This window comes from Somniosus microcephalus, chromosome 24, assembly GCF_052327205.1.
Source record: "Somniosus microcephalus isolate GS21.2 chromosome 24, FLI_Smic_1.0, whole genome shotgun sequence".
NCBI lineage: Eukaryota > Metazoa > Chordata > Chondrichthyes > Squaliformes > Somniosidae > Somniosus > Somniosus microcephalus.
Genome location: NC_141010.1, coordinates 61,627,551 through 61,653,964, shown reverse-complemented (window position 1 = coordinate 61,653,964; position 26,414 = coordinate 61,627,551). Strand labels below are relative to the sequence as shown.

The following is a 26,414-nucleotide window of genomic DNA, read 5'->3' as shown; positions in this document are numbered from 1 at the left end:
TTAGCAAATCCAGCCGGCATCTTAGTCTTCTATTGAAAAACATCATGGCGGGAGTTTGGTTTGTGACCGCATGTGTTGCATTCCTGTACGCCAACAAGAAGTTATCTACCTTATGTTGTAGGTTTATGTCTTCGTTACCCATGGCCTTTATGGCCTTCTTGAAGGTCTGGACAAACCTTTCAGCTAATCCATTGGTGGCGGGATGGTATGGGGCTGACGTGTAGTGCTTGACCCCATTGCCTTTTAAGAACTTCCTGAATTCTTCGGACACAAATTGCGGTCCATTATCAGAACAGATCTGTTCCGGCAGCCCATTCCTGGCAAATATGGTCCTTAATACTGTGATGGTTCTTTCCGTGGTGGTGGAGGACATCTTTATTACCTCCGGCCACTTGGAGTGTGCATCCACCGCGATTAAAAACATTGAGTCCATAAATGGACCAGCAAAGTCGATGTGTACCCTTTGCCATGGAGATGAGGGCCACTCCCATGGATGCAGAGGAGCTTGTGGTGGCGCGTTTTGGACCTTCTGGCATCCTAGACAGCTCTTGGTTATTTCTTCGATGTCTCCATCAATACCTGGCCACCACACAAACGCTCTTGCTAGGTTCTTCATTTTCACTCCACCCAGATGCCCCTCGTGAAGCTCCTTTAGCACTTTATGCTGAAGTTTGGGTGGAATCACCACTCTAGATCCACACATCAAGGTTCCTCAGCACACTGACAGCTGTTCTCTTCTTTGTGAAAATGCTGGCAGCATCGGTTCGCCATGTGCTGGCCATCCCTCCACCGTTAAATCGTAGACTCGTGAGAGAGTCGGGTCATTTCTTGTTTCATTTTCGATCATCGAATTTGTTACTGGTAGACATTCCACTATGGATGAGTGGAACATCTCTACTGGGTCCACTGTAGCCGCCTCTTCTACTACTGGCAACGGTAGGCGTGATAACCCATCAGCATTTCCATGCTGTTTGGACCTTATGTATTCGATGTCATATTGGTGTGCCCCTAGTAACACGGACCACCTCTGTAGCCTCTGCGCTGTCATAGTGGAAACGGCCTTGTTAGGATTGAATATGGACACCAACGGCTGGTGGTCTGTCAGCAATGTGAACTTCTTGCCCTGCAGGTAATGGTTGAATTTCTTTACTCCCCACACAAGGCTGAGAGCCTCCCTATCTATCTGAGCATAATTTCGCTCAGCGGAGGTCAATGATCGGGACGCAAATGCGACTGGCCTTTCCGAGCCATTTGGTAACTTGTGTGAAAGTACTGCTCCAATACATAAGGGGAAGCATCACACGCCAGCCGAAGAGGTAACATTGGGTTGAAATGAGCCAACACTTCCTCAGAGGTAATCAACGCCTTGCTTCTGCGAAAGGCCTTCTTACAGTCCTCGCTCCACTTCCATGGTACTTCTTTCCGCAACAGAGCATTCAGCGGGTGCAGCACCATGGATAGATTTGGCAGAAATTTGTGGTAATAATTTATCAACCCCAGAAACGATCTCAACTGTGATACATTTTCCGGCGCGGGGGCCTTCACAACAGCTTCGATCTTGTCAGGTGACTTGTGCAGCCCCTCTTGGTCAATGACATGACCGCAGTACGAGATCCGTTTCTGGAAGAACTCACATTTCTGGCGATTAACTCGAAGGCCATATTCCTTCAACCTGGTGAGCACCAGTTTCAAATTTGTGAGGTGTTCTTCCTCGTCTTCCCCCGTAATCAGGATATCGTCCAAGTAACACTGCGTGCTTGGGATACCCTGTAAGACCTGCTCCATGGCCCTCTGCCAAATTGCTGGAGCCGAAGCTACTCCGAAAACCAGTCTATTATATCGATACAAGCCTCTGTGCGTGTTGATTGTGAGATACTGGCGCGACTCTTCCTCGACTTCCATCTGTAAGTATGCTTGGGCCGGTCTACCTTGGTGAAGTGTTTCCCGCCAGACAATGAAGCAAAGATATCCTCAATCCGCGGAAGCGGGTATTGTACCGTGTGAAGCACCGGATTAACTGTGATCTTGAAGTCTCCGCAGATGCGGACCTTTCCCGGTCCCCCTGGCTTGTTACTCGATGGAGACTTCATGATGGGAACAATGGGCGTGGCCCACTCACTCCAGTCCACCTTAGACAGTACCCCTGAACGTTCAAGCTCTTCCAGTTCTGCCTCCACAGCAGGTCGTATCGCGTAAGGTACCGATCTGGCTTTGAAAAATTTTGGGCTTGCATGTTCTGCAATCTTGATTTTTGCCTGAATTCCTCTCAGTGTTCCCAGTCCTTGCTGGAATGCCTCTTTAGCTTCGTCCAATATTCTGGACAACCGTTCAGGTTTGACATCTTCCTTTTCGGCATCTACCGTCATTGTGTTTAGTGAGTGCCAGTCTATCTTTATTTTCCTGATCCACTCCCGTCCCAGAAGTGGTGGACCTCCCTCGGGTAGCACATACATGTCCATTCCACGGTGATCTTTGCCCTTGTGTCTCACCTTGACTTTTATCTTTCCGATGGGGTATACTTTATGCCCCGTGTATGTCTGCAATACTATCTCCGTATCCCGTAGGGGAATATGTTTGAACAACTTTCTGTAATCTTGCTTATTCATGACCGTCAACGCCGGTCCGGTGTCCACTTCCATTTTCACTTGGACTTTTGCAATCTGTAGTGTGACCCAGATAGTTTGTCGGTCAGCTTCTTTACTCACATTGTGAATCCTCAGACTACCCAGTTCCTTGCTGTTGGAGTCGGAATCCGAATTCTGTTCATCTGTACTCTTCCCAGTCACCTTATGTACCTTTCTGTACTTCTTCTGCGGTGACTTATTATTGCTGGTCTTCTTTCCTGACCGGTATACTTTAGCTATGTGACCAGGCTTGCCACATTTCCTACATTCCTGGTTTTTAAACCAGCATTGGTTCTGGTCGTGTGTTGTCTTCCCACAACGATAACATTTCGTTGTACCCGAAGTCATTTGATCCACACTGAGTACCGCTGTCTTCCGCTGCATTTCCGCCGTGCCTTTCGCGGCGGCTTCGTGCGATGCTGCAATAAGGACAGCCTTCTCAAGTGTAAGATCGTTCTCTTCGAGCAGTCGTTTTTGTGTTCCTTCCTTCGACATTCCGCACACGAACTTGTCTCTCAGTGCCTCTGACAGATTTACCCCAAACTGGCAGTATTTTGCTAGTCTACGCAGTTCAACCAGGTACTCTGCGTTGCTTTCCTCTTTTAGTTGCGTTCTCACGTAAAATTTAGATCGTTCCGCTAACATCAGCGGTGCGGGGTTCAAATGATCCTTCAGGACAGCAACAATATAAGCGAAAGACTGATCCGCCGGTTTAGCTGGTGATAGAAGATGCTTCAATAACCCGTATGTCTTCGCACCCATTGAGTTTAGTAAGGTTAGAGATTTATCATAATTTGCTATCTTATTGACCTTACAATATATCTCGATGCGTTCTACATACGTGGTCCAATCTTCCACATCGGAATCGAAACCGTTGATGTTACCACGCTTAGGCATCTTCCCCCTCTTCCTGAGGAACAACAACGAAATTTGACTTTAACTTTTTTTTTTCCAAAATGGCGGTTTCCCGCGCTTGTCTCCTTCCCCGCCTACTGGCAAAATGGCGGTTTCCCGCGCTTGTCTTCTCCTGGCGGGAGGGTAAGCTTTTTCCCTCGGGCGACGACCGCTGGCTTTCGGGGTTCGCAGCCTGCGCGTCGGCTTTAGTGCGTTCTTTGTTCCCTTTTCTCGGCAGGGCAACTGGCGCTGGGGACAACCCGTTGACGGCGAACAGTTCCAGCCGCGGGCTGGATCTCGCTCAGTCTCCCTCGCTCGGGCTCTGTCTCTCCCGCTCGCTCGGGCTCTGTCTCTCCCTCAGCGGCTTCCAATCGCTCCTCCCAGCCCTCTCGCAGTCCGGTGCTTTCCTCCCCGGCTGCGGCTGAGTTCTCCGCGATTTATTTATTTTTATATCTTCCTGCGCCTTACGATCCCGGTCGCAGCGCCTCGTGGCCTCGGTAGCTGCCCGGCCTTTTTCGCCGGTCGCGGTCTAGCTGTCTCACGACGCCATTGCGTCTCCCAGCCCGCTTGTACCGCGGCTTCCGTGCTCCACGCTGCCCCAGTCTCAGCGCCTCTGGGCCCGACTTCTGTCCGGCTCCTTTCCCCCAACCGTGGTCGAGTTCACCGCCCTTATCCTCCGTTTATTTTTTTATTTTCCCTTTACTCACAGTCACCGTGGCCGACTTGCTTCTCGTGCTGATCGGCTCACTCACCACCGTGGCAGAAGGGACAATCAGTGCCTGTTGCTGATGGAAGGCTTCGTGTCTGAATTCTTCCTTCTTCCTTGCTCTGCAGACTCGAGTTTTCTCTCAGCAGAACGACGAGGGCGGGTGCCTCTTCTCGACGCTCGTTAACTGCTTCGGCAGTATTGTTGCCGCAGGGTAAGATCGAACTCGTCGCCACTGTAAAGTCTGTAGGTATTATGACGAATTAATACACAGACTACAAGAGTAACTTTAACAGGACTTTACTATTCGAAGGTCAGGGCGAATCTGCCCAATAAATCCTGACACAGCACTTATATGTGTGGTCACCGTCGGTATTACAGTATACAGCAGCCAAGATCAAATAGTGCCACACCTAAAATAGTTCTCTTAAAGGGGGACGGTTACATACAATAGTTCCCTTAAAGGTAGAACAGTTACATACACTACACTGTCCACTGACTTCAACACAGGCCGGGGTATTAGAGTGGGTTAGGGTAAAACTGCACCCATAATGCTTGTTTCCATAACAGTCACTACACTTTGACACTCACTGTGTGAGGCACTCTGAGATGTTTCAATGTGATATGGTGCTATGTAAATGCAAAGATTACTATTTATTCAAATACGTAGAACCACGGGGTCCTGTCTGTGTCGAGAGATGGAGGCCATTAGAAGGAGGTGTGGCCTTCCTCACACAGGATGAATTGGGAGAGGCAGGAATGTTCCTGGATTTGCACAAATCAAAAGCAAACACTGTGGAAAAGGGATTTGCCCATTCTTAATCTTCACTCTACACTAGTGGGGAAAACAGAATCCAGAAGTGCTTTTAAAAGGGAGGTGGATAAATATTTAATAAGAGAAATGTTAAAAGCTACGGGGAAAGGGCTGGGGAATGGGTTTAAGTGCATGCCTCTTTTAGGTGCCAGTACACACACGGCAGGCCGAATGGCCTCCTTCCACGCTGCAAAGTTTCAGGAACACCCAGCTGGTGCTTGTACTGACTTTCAAATGGACACGGCTGTGCTAAGAGGCATCGGCATGCCAGTGTTCAATGAATGAGTCAAGCAGAGGGCACGTGCAGCTGAGCTCGTTTCCAAGTGGACTTTGCAGGGTTGGGTGCCATGGGCGCTTTACCCTCAGAAATAACCAGCGTCTGACGAGTTGGGGCAGTTTTTGGTTGCGTTACTAGATGGGACTGTTGCCTTCATCAGGGGATGGGCTAGAAGAGGGAAAAGCTGACACCATCTACCTTACACCAGTATCACCATATGTCCAGTGAGATGGTCACCTAATGCCATTGGTGCCAATTATTCATTTGCAGATCACTTGCCCCCTGACAGTAGAAACTAGGAGGATTTAGGCTGCCAGGCAATTCATTATTTACACTAACATCACTTGGAGACTACCATATCATGCTGGTTCAGTTGGTAGCACCTATGACTGCAGTTAAGAAAGTTGCAGGTTGGAGCGCTATGCTAGCGTACAGTCCGGTACAGTACTGAGGGAGTGCTGTGATGTCAGATGAGATGTTAAGCTATCTGCATGCTCTGGAGGTTTGGGTGCATGGTGAAGGTGAACAGAGAGTCCTCGTGGCCAACTGTCGCCCTTAAAGTGATCACTTAAAAACAGACAGGTCATCCATCTCCAGGCTGTTGCTGAGATGCTATTGATGCAGAACATCGACATGGAAACAGATGCTGCACTTCACACAATATTCACTTTGAGAGGTTTTGACAAGACAAGTACTACATAAACCCAAGTGTTATTATAAACAGCTGTACAGATGTGAGCCCGCTGTAGGCAACCTAAAGATGAACATTTTCCATACCTGTTTCATTCAGCTCGAATTTGTATATTATCGTCACCACATTTTCATCAGTGGCAATTTCATTCTGTTCCTTTAAGAAATTCCTCATCTCACTGACAGTCAGGATCTGGTCCTCTCCCGAGTAATAGTTAAAGATCTCCTCCAACTCCGGCCGCTGCATCAGGAACCTGCAGAACTCCTCAATCTCGTGCTCTTCCAACTTATTTGTTTTGGACTTGTCACATTGCTGAAAGAGGAAACGGGGAAATCAGTTAGATTTATCCAACCATTACTAAAACCTGAAATGTTCCCTCTGCACATTGACTGTGAGAATGTGTGTGTGTGTCTGAGTGTGCGTGTTTGTTAGTGAGTGTGAGGGTGTGTGTGTATGAGAGTGCGCAAGTGTGTGTGAGTGTGTGTGTTTGTGTATTTGTGTATGTGTGTAAGTGTGAGTGTGCATGTTTGAGTGTGAGTGTGCGAGTTAGTGTGTGAGTGTGTGTGTGAGAGTGAGTGAGTGAGTGAGTGTGTGTGTGTGTGTGTGTGTGTGTGTGAGAGAGTGAGTGAGTGAGTGAGTGTGTGTGTGTGTGTGAGTGAGTGTGTGTGTGTGTGAGTGTGTGAGTGAGTGTGTGTGTGTGAGTGAGTGTGAGTGAGTGTATATGTGTGTTTGTGGCTGGAGAAGATCTTTCCCTGGTCCCGAGGATTAACATCAGCAGAGCGTTTGATCATCAGCCTGGCGCTCTAACCCAAGTGGAGGGATTGGGTAACCAAGATGCAGATAATTGTGTTGTCAGTTGAGACTGGCTCGTTACCCTGACAGATCTACTCATAAGGACAAGGTCCTGCCTCTCAGCAAATCTTGTGGCTCCCATCCATAAGAATAATGCTAATCACTCCAGCCTAATCACTCCACCCTAATCACTCCAGCCTAATCACTCCAGCCTAATCACTCCACCCTAATTACTCCAGCCCAATCACTCCAGCCCAATCACTTCACCCTAATCACTCCAGTCTAATCACTCCAGTCTGTACCAAAAGAGGATCACTCCAGTCTATTCACTCCAGCCTAATCACTCCAGCCTAATCACTCCAGTCTAATCACTCCAGCCCAATCACTTCACCCTAATCACTCCAGTCTAATCACTCCAGTCTAATCACTCCAGTCTAATCACTCCAGTCTCATCACTCCACCCGAATCACTCCAGTCCAATCACTCCAGTCTAATCACTCCAGCCTAATCACTCCAGTCTAATCACTCCAGTCTAATCACTCCAGTCTCATCACTCCACACTAATCACTCCAGTCTAATCACTCCAGTCTAATCACTCCAGTCTCATCACTCCAGTCTCATCACTCCACCCTAATCACTCCAGCCTAATCACTCCAGCCTAATCACTCCAGTCTAATCACTCCAGTCTAATCACTCCAGCCTAATCACTCCAGTCTAATCACTCCAGTCTCATCACTCCACCCTAATCACTCCACCCTAATCACTCCAGTCTAATCACTCCAGTCTAATCACTCCAGTCAAATCACTCCAGTCTAATCACTCCAGTCTAATCACTCCAGTCTAATCACTCCACCCTAATCACTCCAGTCTAATCACTCCAGTCTAATCACTCCAGTCTAATCACTCCAGCCTAATCACTCCAGTCTCATCACTCCACCCTAATCACTCCAGCCTAATCACTCCAGCCTAATCACTCCAGTCTAATCACTCCAGTCTAATCACTCCAGCCTAATCACTCCAGTCTAATCACTCCAGTCTCATCACTCCACCCTAATCACTCCACCCTAATCACTCCAGTCTAATCACTCCAGTCTAATCACTCCAGTCAAATCACTCCAGTCTAATCACTCCAGTCTAATCACTCCAGTCTAATCACTCCACCCTAATCACTCCAGTCTAATCACTCCAGTCTAATCACTCCAGTCTAATCACTCCAGCCTAATCACTCCAGTCTAATCACTCCACCCTAATCACTCCAGTCTAATCACTCCAGTCTAATCACTCCAGCCTAATCACTCCAGTCTAATCACTCCAGTCTAATCACTCCAGTCTAATCACTCCAGCCTAATCACTCCACCCTAATCACTCCAGTCTAATCACTCCAGTCTAATCACTCCAGTCTAATCACTCCACCCTAATCACTCCAGTCTAATCACTCCAGCCTAATCACTCCAGTCTAATCACTCCAGCCTAACCACTCCAGTCTAATCACTCCAGTCTAATCACTCCAGTCTAATCACTCCAGCCTAATCACTCCACCCTAATCACTCCAGACTAATCACTCCAGGCTAATCACTCCACCCTAATCACTCCAGCCTAATCACTCCACCCTAATCACTCCAGCCTAATCACTCCACCCGAATCACTCCAGTCTAATCACTCCAGTCTAATCACTCCAGCCTAATCACTCCAGCCTAATCACTCCACCCTAATCACACCACTCTAATCACTCCAGTCTAATCACTCCAGTCTAATCACTCCACCCTAATCACACCAGTCTAATCACTCCAGTCTAATCACTCCAGTCTAATCACTCCACCCTAATCACTCCACCCTAATCACTCCAGTCTAATCACTCCAGTCTAATCACTCCAGTCTAATCACTCCAGCCTAATCACTCCACCCTAATCACACCAGTCTAATCACTCCACCCTAATCACTCCACCCTAATCACTGCAGTCTAATCACTCCAGTCTAATCACTCCAGTCTAATCACTCCAGTCTAATCACTCCACCCTAATCACTCCAGTCTAATCACTCGTCTAATCACTCCAGTCTAATCACTCCACCCTAATCACTCCAGTCTAATCACTCCAGCCTAATCACTCCAGTCTAATCACTCCAGTCTAATCACTCCAGTCTAATCACTCCAGCCTAATCACTCCACCCTAATCACTCCAGTCTAATCACTCCAGTCTAATCACTCCAGTCTAATCACTCCAGACTAATCACTCCAGCCTAATCACTCCAGTCTAATCACTCCAGTCTATTCACTGCAGTCTAATCACTCCAGCCTAATCACTCCAGCCTAATCACTCCAGTCTAATCACTCCAGTCTAATCACTCCAGCCTAATCACTCCAGCCTAATCACTCCAGTCTAATCACTCCAGTCTATTCACTCCAGTCTAATCACTCCAGCCTAATCGCTCCAGTCTAATCACTCCAGTCTATTCACTCCAGTCTAATCACTCCAGCCTAATCACTCCAGCCTAATCACTCCAGTCTAATCACTCCAGTCTATTCACTCCAGTCTAATCACTCCAGCCTAATCGCTCCAGTCTAATCACTCCAGTCTAATCACTCCAGCCTAATCACTCCAGTCTAATCACTCCAGTCTAATCACTCCAGTCTAATCACTCCAGCCTAATCACTCCAGACTAATCACTCCAGTCTATTCACTCCAGCCTAATCACTCCAGCCTAATCACTCCAGTCTAATCACTCCAGTCTAATCACTCCACCCTAATCACTCCAGTCTAATCACTCCAGACTAATCACTCCAGTCTATTCACTCCAGCCTAATCGCTCCAGTCTAATCACTCCAGTCTAATCACTCCAGCCTAATCACTCCAGTCTAATCACTCCAGTCTAATCACTCCAGTCTAATCACTCCAGTCTAATCACTCCAGCCTAATCACTCCAGTCTAATCACTCCAGTCTAATCACTCCAGTCTAATCACTCCACCCTAATCACTCCAGTCTAATCACTCCAGTCTAATCACTCCAGTCTAATCACTCCAGCCTAATCGCTCCAGTCTAATCACTCCAGTCTAATCACTCCAGCCTAATCACTCCAGTCTAATCACTCCAGTCTAATCGCTCCAGTCTAATCACTCCAGTCTAATCACTCCAGCCTAATCACTCCAGCCTAATCGCTCCAGTCTAATCACTCCAGCCTAATCACTCCAGTCTAATCACTCCAGTCTAATCACTCCAGTCTAATCACTCCAGCCTAATCACTCCAGACTAATCACTCCAGTCTATTCACTCCAGCCTAATCACTCCAGCCTAATCACTCCAGTCTAATCACTCCAGTCTAATCACTCCACCCTAATCACTCCAGTCTAATCACTCCAGACGAATCACTCCAGTCTATTCACTCCAGCCTAATCACTCCACCCTAATCACTCCAGCCTAATCACTCCAGTCTAATCACTCCACCCTAATCACTCCAGTCTAATCACTCCAGTCTAATCACTCCAGTCTAATCACTCCACCCTAATCACTCCAGTCTAATCACTCCACCCTAATCACTCCACCCTAATCACTCCAGTCTAATCACTCCAGTCTAATCACTCCAGCCGAATCACTCCACCCTAATCACTCCAGTCTAATCACTCGTCTAATCACTCCAGTCTAATCACTCGTCTAATCACTCCAGTCTAATCACTCCAGTCTAATCACTCCACCCTAATCACACCAGCCTAATCACTCCAGTCTAATCACTCCAGCCTAATCACTCCAGTCTAATCACTCCAGCCTAATCACTCCAGCCTAATCACTCCAGTCTAATCACTCCACCCTAATCACTCCAGTCTAATCACTCCAGTCTAATCACTCCAGTCTAATCACTCCAGTCTAATCACTCCAGTCTAATCACACCAGTCTAATCACTCCAGTCTAATCACTCCAGTCTAATCACTCCAGTCTAATCACTCCAGTCTAATCACTCCAGCCTAATCACTCCACCCTAATCACTCCAGTCTAATCACTGCAGTCTAATCACTCCAGTCTAATCACTCCAGTCTAATCACTCCAGTCTAATCACTCCAGTCTAATCACTCCACCCTAATCACACCAGTCTAATCACTCCAGTCTAATCACTCCACCCTAATCACTCCAGTCTAATCACTCCAGTCTAATCACTCCAGCCTAATCACTCCACCCTAATCACTCCACCCTAATCACTCCAGTCTAATCACTCCACCCTAATCACTCCAGTCTAATCACTGCAGTCTAATCACTCCAGTCTAATCACTCCAGCCTAATCACTCCACCCTAATCACTCCACCCTAATCACACCACCCTAATCACTCCAGCCTAATCACTCCAGCCTAATCACTCCAGTCTAATCACTCCACCCTAATCACTCCAGCCTAATCACTCCAGTCTAATCACTCCAGTCTAATCACTCCACCCTAATCACACCAGTCTAATCACTCCAGTCTAATCACTCCACCCTAATCACTCCAGTCTAATGACTCCAGTCTAATCACTCCAGCCTAATCACTCCACCCTAATCACTCCACCCTAATCACTCCAGTCTAATCACTCCACCCTAATCACTCCAGTCTAATCACTCCAGTCTAATCACTCCAGCCTAATCACTCCAGTCTAATCACTCCAGTCTAATCACTCCAGTCTAATCACTCCAGCCTAATCACTCCAGTCTAATCACTCCACCCTAATCACTCCAGTCTAATCACTCCACCCTAATCACTCCAGCCTAATCACTCCAGCCTAATCACTCCAGACTAATCACTCCAGCCTAATCACTCCAGTCTAATCACTCCAGTCTAATCACTCCACCCTAATCACTCCAGTCTAATCACTCCAGTCTAATCACTCCAGCCTAATCACTCCAGCCTAATCACTCCAGTCTAATCACTCCACCCTAATCACTCCAGTCTAATCACTCCAGTCTAATCACTCCAGCCTAATCACTCCACCCTAATCACTCCAGTCTAATCACTCCAGTCTAATCACTCCAGTCCAATCACTCCAGTCTAATCACTCCAGTCTAATCACTCCAGCCTAATCACTCCACCCTAATCACTCCAGTCTAATCACTCCAGTCTAATCACTCCAGTCTAATCACTCCAGCCTAATCACTCCAGCCGAATCACTCCAGTCTAATCACTCCACCCTAATCAATCCAGTCTAATCACTCCAGTCTAATCACTCCAGTCTAATCACTCCAGTCTAATCACTCCAGCCTAATCACTCCACCCTAATCACTCCAGTCTAATCACTCCAGTCTAATCACTCCAGTCTAATCACTCCACCCTAATCACTCCAGTCAAATCACTCCAGCCTAATCACTCCAGTCTAATCACTCCAGCCTAACCACTCCAGTCTAATCACTCCAGTCAAATCACTCCAGTCTAATCACTCCAGTCTAATCACTCCAGTCTAATCACTCCAGTCTAATCACTCCAGCCTAATCACTCCACCCTAATCACTCCAGTCTAATCACTCCAGTCTAATCACTCCAGTCTAATCACTCCAGACTAATCACTCCAGTCTAATCACTCCAGCCTAATCACTCCAGTCTAATCACTCCAGCTTAATCACTCCAGACTAATCACTCCAGACTAATCACTCCACCCTAATCACTCCAGTCTAATCACTCCAGACTAATCACTCCAGGCTAATCACTCCACCCTAATCACTCCAGCCTAATCACTCCACCCTAATCACTCCAGCCTAATCACTCCACCCTAATCACTCCAGTCTAATCACTCCAGCCGAATCACTCCACCCTAATCACTCCAGTCTAATCACTCCAGTCTAATCACTCCACCCTAATCACACCAGTCTAATCACTCCAGTCTAATCACTCCAGTCTAATCACTCCACCCTAATCACTCCACCCTAATCACTCCACCCTAATCACTCCAGTCTAATCACTCCAGTCTAATCACTCCAGTCTAATCACTCCAGCCTAATCACTCCACCCTAATCACACCAGACTAATCACTCCAGTCTAATCACTCCAGCCTAATCACTCCACCCTAATCACTCCACCCTAATCACACCAGTCTAATCACTCCAGTCTAATCACTCCACCCTAATCACTCCACCCTAATCACTGCAGTCTAATCACTCCACCCTAATCACTCCAGTCTAATCACTCCAGTCTAATCACTCGTCTAATCACTCCAGTCTAATCACTCCAGCCTAATCACTCCAGTCTAATCACTCCAGCCTAATCACTCCAGCCTAATCACTCCACCCTAATCACTCCAGTCTAATCACTCCAGCCGAATCACTCCACCCTAATCACTCCAGTCTAATCACTCCAGTCTAATCACTCCACCCTAATCACACCAGTCTAATCACTCCAGTCTAATCACTCCAGTCTAATCACTCCACCCTAATCACTCCACCCTAATCACTCCACCCTAATCACTCCAGTCTAATCACTCCAGTCTAATCACTCCAGTCTAATCACTCCAGCCTAATCACTCCACCCTAATCACACCAGTCTAATCACTCCACCCTAATCACTCCACCCTAATCACTGCAGTCTAATCACTCCACCCTAATCACTCCAGTCTAATCACTCCAGTCTAATCACTCGTCTAATCACTCCAGTCTAATCACTTCAGCCTAATCACTCCAGTCTAATCACTCCAGCCTAATCACTCCAGTCTAATCACTCCAGTCTAATCACTCCAGTCTATTCACTGCAGTCTAATCACTCCAGCCTAATCACTCCAGTCTAATCACTCCAGCCTAATCACTCCAGTCTAATCACTCCAGCCTAATCACTCCAGTCTAATCACTCCAGTCTAATCACTCCAGTCTATTCACTCCAGTCTAATCACTCCACCCTAATCACTCCAGTCTAATCACTCCAGTCTAATCACTCCAGCCTAATCACTCCAGTCTAATCACTCCAGTCTAATCACTCCAGTCTAATCACTCCAGCCTAATCACTCCAGTCTAATCACTCCACCCTAATCACTCCAGTCTAATCACTCCACCCTAATCACTCCAGCCTAATCACTCCAGCCTAATCACTCCAGACTAATCACTCCAGCCTAATCACTCCAGTCTAATCACTCCAGTCTAATCACTCCACCCTAATCACTCCAGTCTAATCACTCCAGTCTAATCACTCCAGCCTAATCACTCCAGCCTAATCACTCCAGTCTAATCACTCCACCCTAATCACTCCAGTCTAATCACTCCAGTCTAATCACTCCAGCCTAATCACTCCACCCTAATCACTCCAGTCTAATCACTCCAGTCTAATCACTCCAGTCCAATCACTCCAGTCTAATCACTCCAGTCTAATCACTCCAGCCTAATCACTCCACCCTAATCACTCCAGTCTAATCACTCCAGTCTAATCACTCCAGTCTAATCACTCCAGCCTAATCACTCCAGCCGAATCACTCCAGTCTAATCACTCCACCCTAATCAATCCAGTCTAATCACTCCAGTCTAATCACTCCAGTCTAATCACTCCAGTCTAATCACTCCAGCCTAATCACTCCACCCTTATCACTCCAGTCTAATCACTCCAGTCTAATCACTCCAGTCTAATCACTCCACCCTAATCACTCCAGTCAAATCACTCCAGCCTAATCACTCCAGTCTAATCACTCCAGCCTAACCACTCCAGTCTAATCACTCCAGTCAAATCACTCCAGTCTAATCACTCCAGTCTAATCACTCCAGTCTAATCACTCCAGTCTAATCACTCCAGCCTAATCACTCCACCCTAATCACTCCAGTCTAATCACTCCAGTCTAATCACTCCAGTCTAATCACTCCAGACTAATCACTCCAGTCTAATCACTCCAGCCTAATCACTCCAGTCTAATCACTCCAGCTTAATCACTCCAGACTAATCACTCCAGACTAATCACTCCACCCTAATCACTCCAGTCTAATCACTCCAGACTAATCACTCCAGGCTAATCACTCCACCCTAATCACTCCAGCCTAATCACTCCACCCTAATCACTCCAGCCTAATCACTCCACCCTAATCACTCCAGTCTAATCACTCCAGCCGAATCACTCCACCCTAATCACTCCAGTCTAATCACTCCAGTCTAATCACTCCACCCTAATCACACCAGTCTAATCACTCCAGTCTAATCACTCCAGTCTAATCACTCCACCCTAATCACTCCACCCTAATCACTCCACCCTAATCACTCCAGTCTAATCACTCCAGTCTAATCACTCCAGTCTAATCACTCCAGCCTAATCACTCCACCCTAATCACACCAGACTAATCACTCCAGTCTAATCACTCCAGCCTAATCACTCCACCCTAATCACTCCACCCTAATCACACCAGTCTAATCACTCCAGTCTAATCACTCCACCCTAATCACTCCACCCTAATCACTGCAGTCTAATCACTCCACCCTAATCACTCCAGTCTAATCACTCCAGTCTAATCACTCGTCTAATCACTCCAGTCTAATCACTCCAGCCTAATCACTCCAGTCTAATCACTCCAGCCTAATCACTCCAGCCTAATCACTCCACCCTAATCACTCCAGTCTAATCACTCCAGCCGAATCACTCCACCCTAATCACTCCAGTCTAATCACTCCAGTCTAATCACTCCACCCTAATCACACCAGTCTAATCACTCCAGTCTAATCACTCCAGTCTAATCACTCCACCCTAATCACTCCACCCTAATCACTCCACCCTAATCACTCCAGTCTAATCACTCCAGTCTAATCACTCCAGTCTAATCACTCCAGCCTAATCACTCCACCCTAATCACACCAGTCTAATCACTCCACCCTAATCACTCCACCCTAATCACTGCAGTCTAATCACTCCACCCTAATCACTCCAGTCTAATCACTCCAGTCTAATCACTCGTCTAATCACTCCAGTCTAATCACTTCAGCCTAATCACTCCAGTCTAATCACTCCAGCCTAATCACTCCAGTCTAATCACTCCAGTCTAATCACTCCAGTCTATTCACTGCAGTCTAATCACTCCAGCCTAATCACTCCAGTCTAATCACTCCAGCCTAATCACTCCAGTCTAATCACTCCAGTCTAATCACTCCAGCCTAATCACTCCAGTCTAATCACTCCAGTCTAATCACTCCACCCTAATCACTCCAGTCTAATCACTCCAGTCTAATCTCTCCAGCCTAATCACTCCAGCCTAATCACTCCAGTCTAATCACTCCAGTCTAATCACTCCAGCCAAATCACTCCAGTCTAATCACTCCAGTCTAATCACTCCAGTCTAATCACTCCAGCCTAATCACTCCAGCCTAATCACTCCAGTCTAATCACTCCACCCTAATCACTCCAGCCTAATCACTCCAGCCTAATCACTCCAGTCTAATCACTCCAGTCTAATCACTCCAGCCTAATCACTCCAGTCTAATCACTCCAGTCTAATCACTCCAGCCTAATCACTCCAGTCTAATCACTCCAGTCTAATCACTCCAGCCTAATCACTCCAGTCTAATCACTCCAGTCTAATCACTCCACCCTAATCACTCCAGCCTAATCACTCCAGCCTAATCACTCCAGCCTAATCACTCCAGTCTAATCACTCCAGTCTAATCACTCCAGCCTAATCACTCCACCCAAATCACTCCAGTCTAATCACTCCACCCTAATCACTCCAGTCTAATCACTCCAGTCTAATCACTCCAGTCTAATCACTCCAGTCTAATCACTCCACCCTAATCACTCCAGTCTAATCACTCCAGTCTAATCACTCCAGTCTAATCACTCCAGTCTAATCACTCCAGCCTAATCACTCCAGTCTAATCACTCCAGTCTAATCACTCCAGTCTAATCACTCCACCCTAATCACTCGTCTAATCACTCCAGTCTAATCACTCCAGCCTAATCACTCCAGCCTAATCACTCCAGTCTAATCACTCCAGCCTAATCACTCCAGCCTAATCACTCCAGCCTAATCACTCCAGCCTAATCACTCCACCCAAATCACTCCAGTCTAATCACTCCACCCTAATCACTCCAGTCTAATCACTCCACCCTAATCACTCCAGTCTAATCACTCCAGTCTAATCACTCCAGCCTAATCACTCCAGTCTAATCACTCCAGTCTAATCACTCCACCCTAATCACTCCAGTCTAATCACTCCACCCTAATCACTCCACCCTAATCACTCCAGCCTAATCAGTCCAGCCTAATCACTCCAGTCTAATCACTCCAGTCTAATCACTCCACCCTAATCACTCCAGTCTAATCACTCCAGTCTAATCACTCCAGCCTAATCACTCCAGTCTAATCACTCCACCCTAATCACTCCAGTCTAATCACTCCACCCTAATCACTCCAGTCTAATCACTCCACCCTAATCACTCCAGTCTAATCACTCCAGTCTAATCACTCCAGCCTAATCACTCCAGTCTAATCACTCCACCCTAATCACTCCAGTCTAATCACTCCAGTCTAATCAGTCCAGCCTAATCACTCCACCCTAATCACTCCACCCTAATCACTCCAGTCTAATCACTCCAGTCTAATCACTCCAGCCTAATTCACTCCACCCTAATCACTCCAGTCTAATCACTCCACCCTAATCACTCCAGTCTAATCACTCCAGTCTAATCACTCCAGTCTAATCACTCCACCCTAATCACTCCAGTCTAATCACTCCAGTCTAATCACTCCAGTCTAATCACTCCACCCTAATCACACCAGCCTAATCACTCCACCCTAATCACTCCAGTCTAATCACTCCAGTCTAATCACTCCAGTCTAATCACCCCAGTCTAATCACTCCACCCTAATCACTCCAGTCTAATCACACCAGCCTAATCACTCCAGTCTAATCACTCCAGTCTAATCACTCCAGTCTAATCACTCCAGTCTAATCACTCCAGTCTAATCACTCCACCCTAATCACACCAGCCTAATCTCTCCACCCTAATCACTCCAGTCTAATCACTCCAGTCTAATCACTCCAGCCTAATCACTCCAGGCTAATCACTCCAGTCTAATCACTCCACCCGAATCACTCCACCCTAATCACACCAGTCTAATCACTCCACCCTAATCACTCCACCCTAATCACTCCACCCTAATCACACCAGTCTAATCACTCCACCCTAATCACTCCACCCTAATCACTCCACCCTAATCACACCAGTCCAATCACTCCACCCTAATCACTCCACCCTAATCACTCCAGTCTAATCACTCCAGTCTAATCACTCCAGCCTAATCACTCCAGTCTAATCACTCCACCCTAATCACTCCAGTCTAATCACTCGTCTAATCACTCCAGTCTAATCACTCCAGTCTAATCACTCCAGTCTAATCACTCCACCCTAATCACTCCAGTCTAATCACTCGTCTAATCACTCCAGTCTAATCACTCCAGTCTAATCACTCCAGTCTAATCACTCCAGTCTAATCACTCCACCCTAATCACTCCAGTCTAATCACTCCAGTCTAATCACTCCAGTCTAATCACTCCAGTCTAATCACTCCACCCTAATCACTCCAGCCTAATCACTCCAGCCTAATCACTCCAGACTAATCACTCCAGACTAATCACTCCAGTCTAATCACTCCAGTCTAATCACTCCACCCTAATCACTCCAGTCTAATCACTCCAGTCTAATCACTCCAGTCTAATCACTCCACCCTAATCACTCCAGCCTAATCACTCCAGCCTAATCACTCCAGTCTAATCACTCCAGTCTAATCACTCCACCCTAATCACTCCAGTCTAATCACTCCACCCTAATCACTCCAGCCTAATCACTCCAGCCTAATCACTCCAGACTAATCACTCCAGCCTAATCACTCCAGCCGAATCACTCCAGTCTAATCACTCCAGTCTAATCACTCCACCCTAATCACTCCAGTCTAATCACTCCAGCCTAATCACTCCAGCCTAATCACTCCACCCTAATCACTCCAGTCTAATCACTCCAGTCTAATCACTCCAGTCTAATCACTCCAGTCTAATCACTCCAGTCTAATCACTCCAGTCTAATCACTCCAGTCTAATCACTCCAGTCTAATCACTCCAGTCTAATCACTCCAGTCTAATCACTCCAGTCTAATCACTCCACCCTAATCACTCCAGCCTAATCACTCCAGTCTAATCACTCCAGCCTAATCACTCCAGTCTAATCACTCCAGTCTAATCACTCCAGCCTAATCACTCCAGCCTAATCACTCCAGTCTAATCACTCCAGTCTAATCACTCCACCCTAATCACTCCAGTCTAATCACTCCAGTCTAATCACTCCAGCCTAATCACTCCAGTCTAATCACTCCAGCCTAATCACTCCAGTCTAATCACTCCAGTCTAATCACTCCAGTCTAATCACTCCAGCCTAATCACTCCAGCCTAATCACTCCAGTCTAATCACTCCAGTCTAATCACTCCAGTCTAATCACTCCAGTCTAATCACTCCTGTCTAATCACTCCAGTCTAATCACTCCAGTCTAATCACTCCAGTCTAATCACTCCAGCCTAATCACTCCACCCTAATCACTCCAGTCTAATCACTCCAGTCTAATCACTCCACCCTAACCACTCCACACTAATCACTCCAGTCTAATCACTCCAGTCTAATCACTCCAGTCTAATCACTCCAGTCTAATCACTCCAGTCTAATCACTGCACCCTAATCACTCCAGCCTAATCACTCCAGTCTAATCACTCCAGTCTAATCACTCCAGTCTAATCACTCCACCCTGATCACTCCAGTCTAATCACTCCAGTCTAATCACTCCACCCTAAACACTCCAGTCTAATCACTCCAGTCTAATCACTCCAGTCTAATCACTCCACACTAATCACTCCAGTCTAATCACTCCAGTCTAATCACTCCAGTCTAATCACTCCAGTCTAATCACTCCAGTCCAATCACTCCACACTAATCACTCCACCCTAATCACTCCAGTCTAATCACTCCAGTCTAATCACTCCAGTCTAATCACTCCACACTAATCACTCCACCCTAATCACTCCACCCTAATCACTCCACCCTAATCACTCCAGTCTAATCACTCCAGTCTAATCACTCCAGTCTAATCACTCCACCCTAATCACTCCAGTCTAATCACTCCAGTCTAATCACTCCACCCTAATCACTCCAGTCTAATCACTCGTCTAATCACTCCAGTCTAATCACTCCACCCTAATCACTCCAGCCTAATCACTCCAGCCTAATCACTCCAGTCTAATCACTCCAGTCTAATCACTCCAGCCTAATCACTCCAGCCTAATCACTCCAGACTAATCACTCCAGTCTAATCACTCCAGTCTAATCACTCCAGCCTAATCACTCCAGCCTAATCACTCCAGTCTAATCACTCCAGTCTAATCACTCCAGTCTAATCACTCCAGTCTAATCACTCCAGTCTATTCACTGCAGTCTAATCACTCCAGTCTAATCACTCCAGTCTAATCACTCCACCCTAATCACTCCAGTCTAATCACTCCACCCTAATCACTCCAGTCTAATCACTCCAGTCTAATCACTCCACCCTAATCACTCCAGTCTAATCACTCCAGTCTAATCACTCCAGTCTAATCACTCCACCCTAATCACTCCAGTCTAATCACTCCAGTCTAATCACTCCAGCCTAATCACTCCACCCTAATCACTCCAGTCTAATCACTCCAGTCTAATCACTCCAGTCTCATCACTCCAGTCTCATCACTCCAGTCTAATCACTCCAGTCTAATCACTCCAGTCTAATCACTCCACCCTAATCACTCCAGTCTAATCACTCCAGTCTAATCACTCCAGCCTAATCACTCCATCCTAATCACTCCAGTCTAATCACTCCAGTCTAATCACTCCAGTCTCATCACTCCAGTCTAATCACTCCAGTCTAATCACTCCAGTCTAATCACTCCACCCTAATCACTCCACCCTAATCACTCCAGTCTAATCACTCCAGTCTAATCACTCCACCCTAATCACTCCAGTCTAATCACTCCACCCTAATCACTCCAGTCTAATCACTCCACCCTAATCACTCCAGCCTAATCACTCCACCCTAATCACTCCAGTCTAATCACTCCAGTCTAATCACTTCAGTCTAATCACTCCAGCCTAATCACTCCAGCCTAATCACTCCAGTCTAATCACTCCAGCCTAATCACTCCAGTCTAATCACTCCAGACTAATCACTCCACCCTAATCTCTCCAGTCTAATCACTCCACCCTAATCACTCCACCCTAATCACTCCACCCTAATCACTCCAGTCTAATCACTCCAGTCTAATCACTCCAGCCTAATCACTCCAGTCTAATCACTCCAGTCTAATCACTGCACCCTAATCACTCCACCCTAATCACTCCAGCCTAATCACTCCAGTCTAATCACTCCAGCCTAATCACTCCAGTCTAATCACTCCAGTCTAATCACTCCACCCTAATCACTCCACCCTAATCACTCCAGCCTAATCACTCCAGTCTAATCACTCCAGCCTAATCACTCCAGTCTAATCACTCCAGACTAATCACTCCAGCCTAATCACTCCAGTCTAATCACTCCAGTCTAATCACTCCACCCTAATCACTCCAGTCTAATCACTCCACCCTAATCACTCCAGCCTAATCACTCCAGTCTAATCACTCCAGTCTAATCACTCCAGCCTAATCACTCCAGTCTAATCACTCCAGTCTAATCACTCCAGTCTAATCACTCGTCTAATCACTCCACCCTAATCACTCCAGTCTAATCACTCGTCTAATCACTCCACCCTAATCACTCCAGTCTAATCACTCGTCTAATCACTCCAGTCTAATCACTCCAGTCTAATCACTCCAGTCTAATCACTCCAGTCTAATCACTCCAGTCTAATCACTCGTCTAATCACTCCACCCTAATCACTCCAGTCTAATCACTCGTCTAATCACTCCACCCTAATCACTCCAGTCTAATCACTCCAGTCTAATCACTCCAGCCTAATCACTCCAGTCTAATCACTCCAGCCTAATCACTCCAGCCTAATCACTCCAGCCTAATCACTCCGCCCTAATCACTCCAGTCTAATCACTCCAGTCTAATCACTCCAGCCTAATCACTCCACCCTAATCACTCCAGTCTAATCACTCCACCCTAATCACTCCAGTCTAATCACTCCAGTCTAATCACTCCAGTCTAATCACTCCAGCCTAATCACTCCACCCTAATCACTCCAGTCTAATCACTCCGCCCTAATCACTCCAGCCTAATCACTCCAGTCTAATCACTCCAGTCTAATCACTCCAGTCTAATCACTCCAGTCTAATCACTCCAGCCTAATCACTCCAGTCTAATCACTCCACCCTAATCACTCCAGTCTAATCACTCCAGTCTAATCACTCCAGTCTAATCACTCCACCCTAATCACTCCAGCCTAATCACTCCAGTCTAATCACTCCAGTCTAATCACTCCAGCCTAATCACTCCACCCTAATCACTCCAGTCTAATCACTCCACCCTAATCACTCCAGTCTAATCACTCCAGTCTAATCACTCCAGCCTAATCACTCCACCCTAATCACTCCAGTCTAATCACTCCGCCCTAATCACTCCAGTCTAATCACTCCAGTCTAATCACTCCAGTCTAATCACTCCAGCCTAATCACTCCAGTCTAATCACTCCACCCTAATCACTCCAGTCCAATCACTCCAGTCTAATCACTCCAGTCTAATCACTCCACCCTAATCACTCCAGCCTAATCACTCCACCCTAATCACTCCAGTCTAATCACTCGTCTAATCACTCCACCCTAATCACACCACCCTAATCACTCCAGTCTAATCACTCCACCCTAATCACTCCAGCCTAATCACTCCAGTCTAATCACTCCACCCTAATCACTCCAGTCTAATCACTCCAGTCTAATCACTCCAGCCTAATCACTCCACCCTAATCACTCCAGCCTAATCACTCCAGTCTAATCACTCCAGTCTATTCACTGCAGTCTAATCACTCCAGCCTAATCACTCCAGTCTAATCACTCCAGCCTAATCACTCCAGTCTAATCACTCCAGTCTAATCACTCCAGCCTAATCACTCCAGTCTAATCACTCCAGTCTAATCACTCCACCCTAATCACTCCAGCCTAATCACTCCAGTCTAATCACTCCAGCCTAATCACTCCAGCCTAATCACTCCAGCCTAATCACTCCAGCCTAATCACTCCAGTCTAATCACTCCAGTCTAATCACTCCAGCCAAATCACTCCAGTCTAATCACTCCAGTCTAATCACTCCAGTCTAATCACTCCAGCCTAATCACTCCAGCCTAATCACTCCAGTCTAATCACTCCACCCTAATCACTCCAGCCTAATCACTCCAGCCTAATCACTCCAGTCTAATCACTCCAGCCTAATCACTCCAGTCTAATCACTCCAGTCTAATCACTCCAGCCTAATCACTCCAGTCTAATCACTCCAGTCTAATCACTCCAGCCTAATCACTCCAGTCTAATCACTCCAGTCTAATCACTCCACCCTAATCACTCCAGCCTAATCACTCCAGCCTAATCACTCCAGCCTAATCACTCCAGTCTAATCACTCCAGTCTAATCACTCCAGCCTAATCACTCCACCCAAATCACTCCAGTCTAATCACTCCACCCTAATCACTCCAGTCTAATCACTCCAGTCTAATCACTCCAGTCTAATCACTCCAGTCTAATCACTCCACCCTAATCACTCCAGTCTAATCACTCCAGTCTAATCACTCCAGTCTAATCACTCCAGCCTAATCACTCCAGTCTAATCACTCCAGTCTAATCACTCCAGTCTAATCACTCCACCTAATCACTCGTCTAATCACTCCAGTCTAATCACTCCAGCCTAATCACTCCAGCCTAATCACTCCAGCCTAATCACTCCAGTCTAATCACTCCAGCCTAATCACTCCAGCCTAATCACTCCAGCCTAATCACTCCAGCCTAATCACTCCACCCAAATCACTCCAGTCTAATCACTCCACCCTAATCACTCCAGTCTAATCACTCCACCCTAATCACTCCAGTCTAATCACTCCAGTCTAATCACTCCAGCCTAATCACTCCAGTCTAATCACTCCAGTCTAATCACTCCACCCTAATCACTCCAGTCTAATCACTCCACCCTAATCACTCCACCCTAATCACTCCAGCCTAATCAGTCCAGCCTAATCACTCCAGTCTAATCACTCCAGTCTAATCACTCCACCCTAATCACTCCAGTCTAATCACTCCAGTCTAATCACTCCAGCCTAATCACTCCAGTCTAATCACTCCACCCTAATCACTCCAGTCTAATCACTCCACCCTAATCACTCCAGTCTAATCACTCCACCCTAATCACTCCAGTCTAATCACTCCAGTCTAATCACTCCAGCCTAATCACTCCAGTCTAATCACTCCACCCTAATCACTCCAGTCTAATCACTCCAGTCTAATCAGTCCAGCCTAATCACTCCACCCTAATCACTCCACCCTAATCACTCCAGTCTAATCACTCCAGTCTAATCACTCCAGCCTAATTCACTCCACCCTAATCACTCCAGTCTAATCACTCGTCTAATCACTCCACCCTAATCACTCCAGTCTAATCACTCCAGTCTAATCACTCCACCCTAATCACTCCAGTCTAATCACTCCAGTCTAATCACTCCAGTCTAATCACTCCACCCTAATCACACCAGCCTAATCACTCCACCCTAATCACTCCAGTCTAATCACTCCAGTCTAATCACTCCAGTCTAATCACCCCAGTCTAATCACTCCACCCTAATCACTCCAGTCTAATCACTCCAGTCTAATCACTCCAGTCTAATCACTCCAGTCTAATCACTCCAGTCTAATCACTCCACCCTAATCACACCAGCCTAATCTCTCCACCCTAATCACTCCAGTCTAATCACTCCAGTCTAATCACTCCACCCTAATCACTCCAGCCTAATCACTCCAGGCTAATCACTCCAGTCTAATCACTCCACCCGAATCACTCCACCCTAATCACACCAGTCTAATCACTCCACCCTAATCACTCCACCCTAATCACTCCACCCTAATCACACCAGTCTAATCACTCCACCCTAATCACTCCACCCTAATCACTCCACCCTAATCACACCAGTCCAATCACTCCACCCTAATCACTCCACCCTAATCACTCCAGTCTAATCACTCCAGTCTAATCACTCCAGCCTAATCACTCCAGTCTAATCACTCCACCCTAATCACTCCAGTCTAATCACTCGTCTAATCACTCCAGTCTAATCACTCCAGTCTAATCACTCCAGTCTAATCACTCCACCCTAATCACTCCAGTCTAATCACTCGTCTAATCACTCCAGTCTAATCACTCCAGTCTAATCACTCCAGTCTAATCACTCCAGTCTAATCACTCCACCCTAATCGCTCCAGTCTAATCACTCCAGTCTAATCACTCCAGTCTAATCACTCCAGTCTAATCACTCCACCCTAATCACTCCAGCCTAATCACTCCAGCCTAATCACTCCAGACTAATCACTCCAGCCTAATCACTCCAGTCTAATCACTCCAGTCTAATCACTCCACCCTAATCACTCCAGTCTAATCACTCCAGTCTAATCACTCCAGTCTAATCACTCCACCCTAATCACTCCAGCCTAATCACTCCAGTCTAATCACTCCAGTCTAATCACTCCACCCTAATCACTCCAGTCTAATCACTCCACCCTAATCACTCCAGCCTAATCACTCCAGCCTAATCACTCCAGACTAATCACTCCAGCCTAATCACTCCAGCCGAATCACTCCAGTCTAATCACTCCAGTCTAATCACTCCACCCTAATCACTCCAGTCTAATCACTCCAGCCTAATCACTCCAGCCTAATCACTCCACCCTAATCACTCCAGTCTAATCACTCCAGTCTAATCACTCCAGTCTAATCACTCCAGTCTAATCACTCCAGTCTAATCACTCCAGTCTAATCACTCCAGCCTAATCACTCCAGTCTAATCACTCCAGTCTAATCACTCCAGTCTAATCACTCCAGTCTAATCACTCCAGTCTAATCACTCCAGTCTAATCACTCCAGTCTAATCACTCCAGTCTAATCACTCCACCCTAATCACTCCAGCCTAATCACTCCAGTCTAATCACTCCAGCCTAATCACTCCAGTCTAATCACTCCAGTCTAATCACTCCAGCCTAATCACTCCAGCCTAATCACTCCAGTCTAATCACTCCAGTCTAATCACTCCACCCTAATCACTCCAGTCTAATCACTCCAGTCTAATCACTCCAGCCTAATCACTCCAGTCTAATCACTCCAGCCTAATCACTCCAGTCTAATCACTCCAGCCTAATCACTCCAGTCTAATCACTCCAGTCTAATCACTCCAGCCTAATCACTCCAGCCTAATCACTCCAGTCTAATCACTCCAGTCTAATCACTCCAGTCTAATCACTCCTGTCTAATCACTCCAGTCTAATCACTCCAGTCTAATCACTCCAGTCTAATCACTCCAGCCTAATCACTCCACCCTAATCACTCCAGTCTAATCACTCCAGTCTAATCACTCCACCCTAACCACTCCACACTAATCACTCCAGTCTAATCACTCCAGTCTAATCACTCCAGTCTAATCACTCCAGTCTAATCACTCCAGTCTAATCACTGCACCC

The 26,414-nt window shown here is 46.6% G+C and overlaps 1 protein-coding gene across 3 annotated transcripts in view; it reads right to left on the bottom strand.

The window, feature by feature from the left end:
- The window catches only part of LOC147101507 (1-phosphatidylinositol 4,5-bisphosphate phosphodiesterase delta-3-like), a 275,280-nt gene that overhangs the window by 135,172 nt on the left and 113,694 nt on the right, over positions 1 to 26,414 (bottom strand). For all 3 annotated transcript variants that reach the window (XM_085966655.1, XM_085966656.1, XM_085966657.1), the window contains exon 5: positions 6,093 to 6,318. In XM_085966655.1, the coding sequence (XP_085822781.1) occupies positions 6,093 to 6,318 (226 nt within the window). The remainder of the gene's footprint in view (positions 1 to 6,092; positions 6,319 to 26,414) is intronic.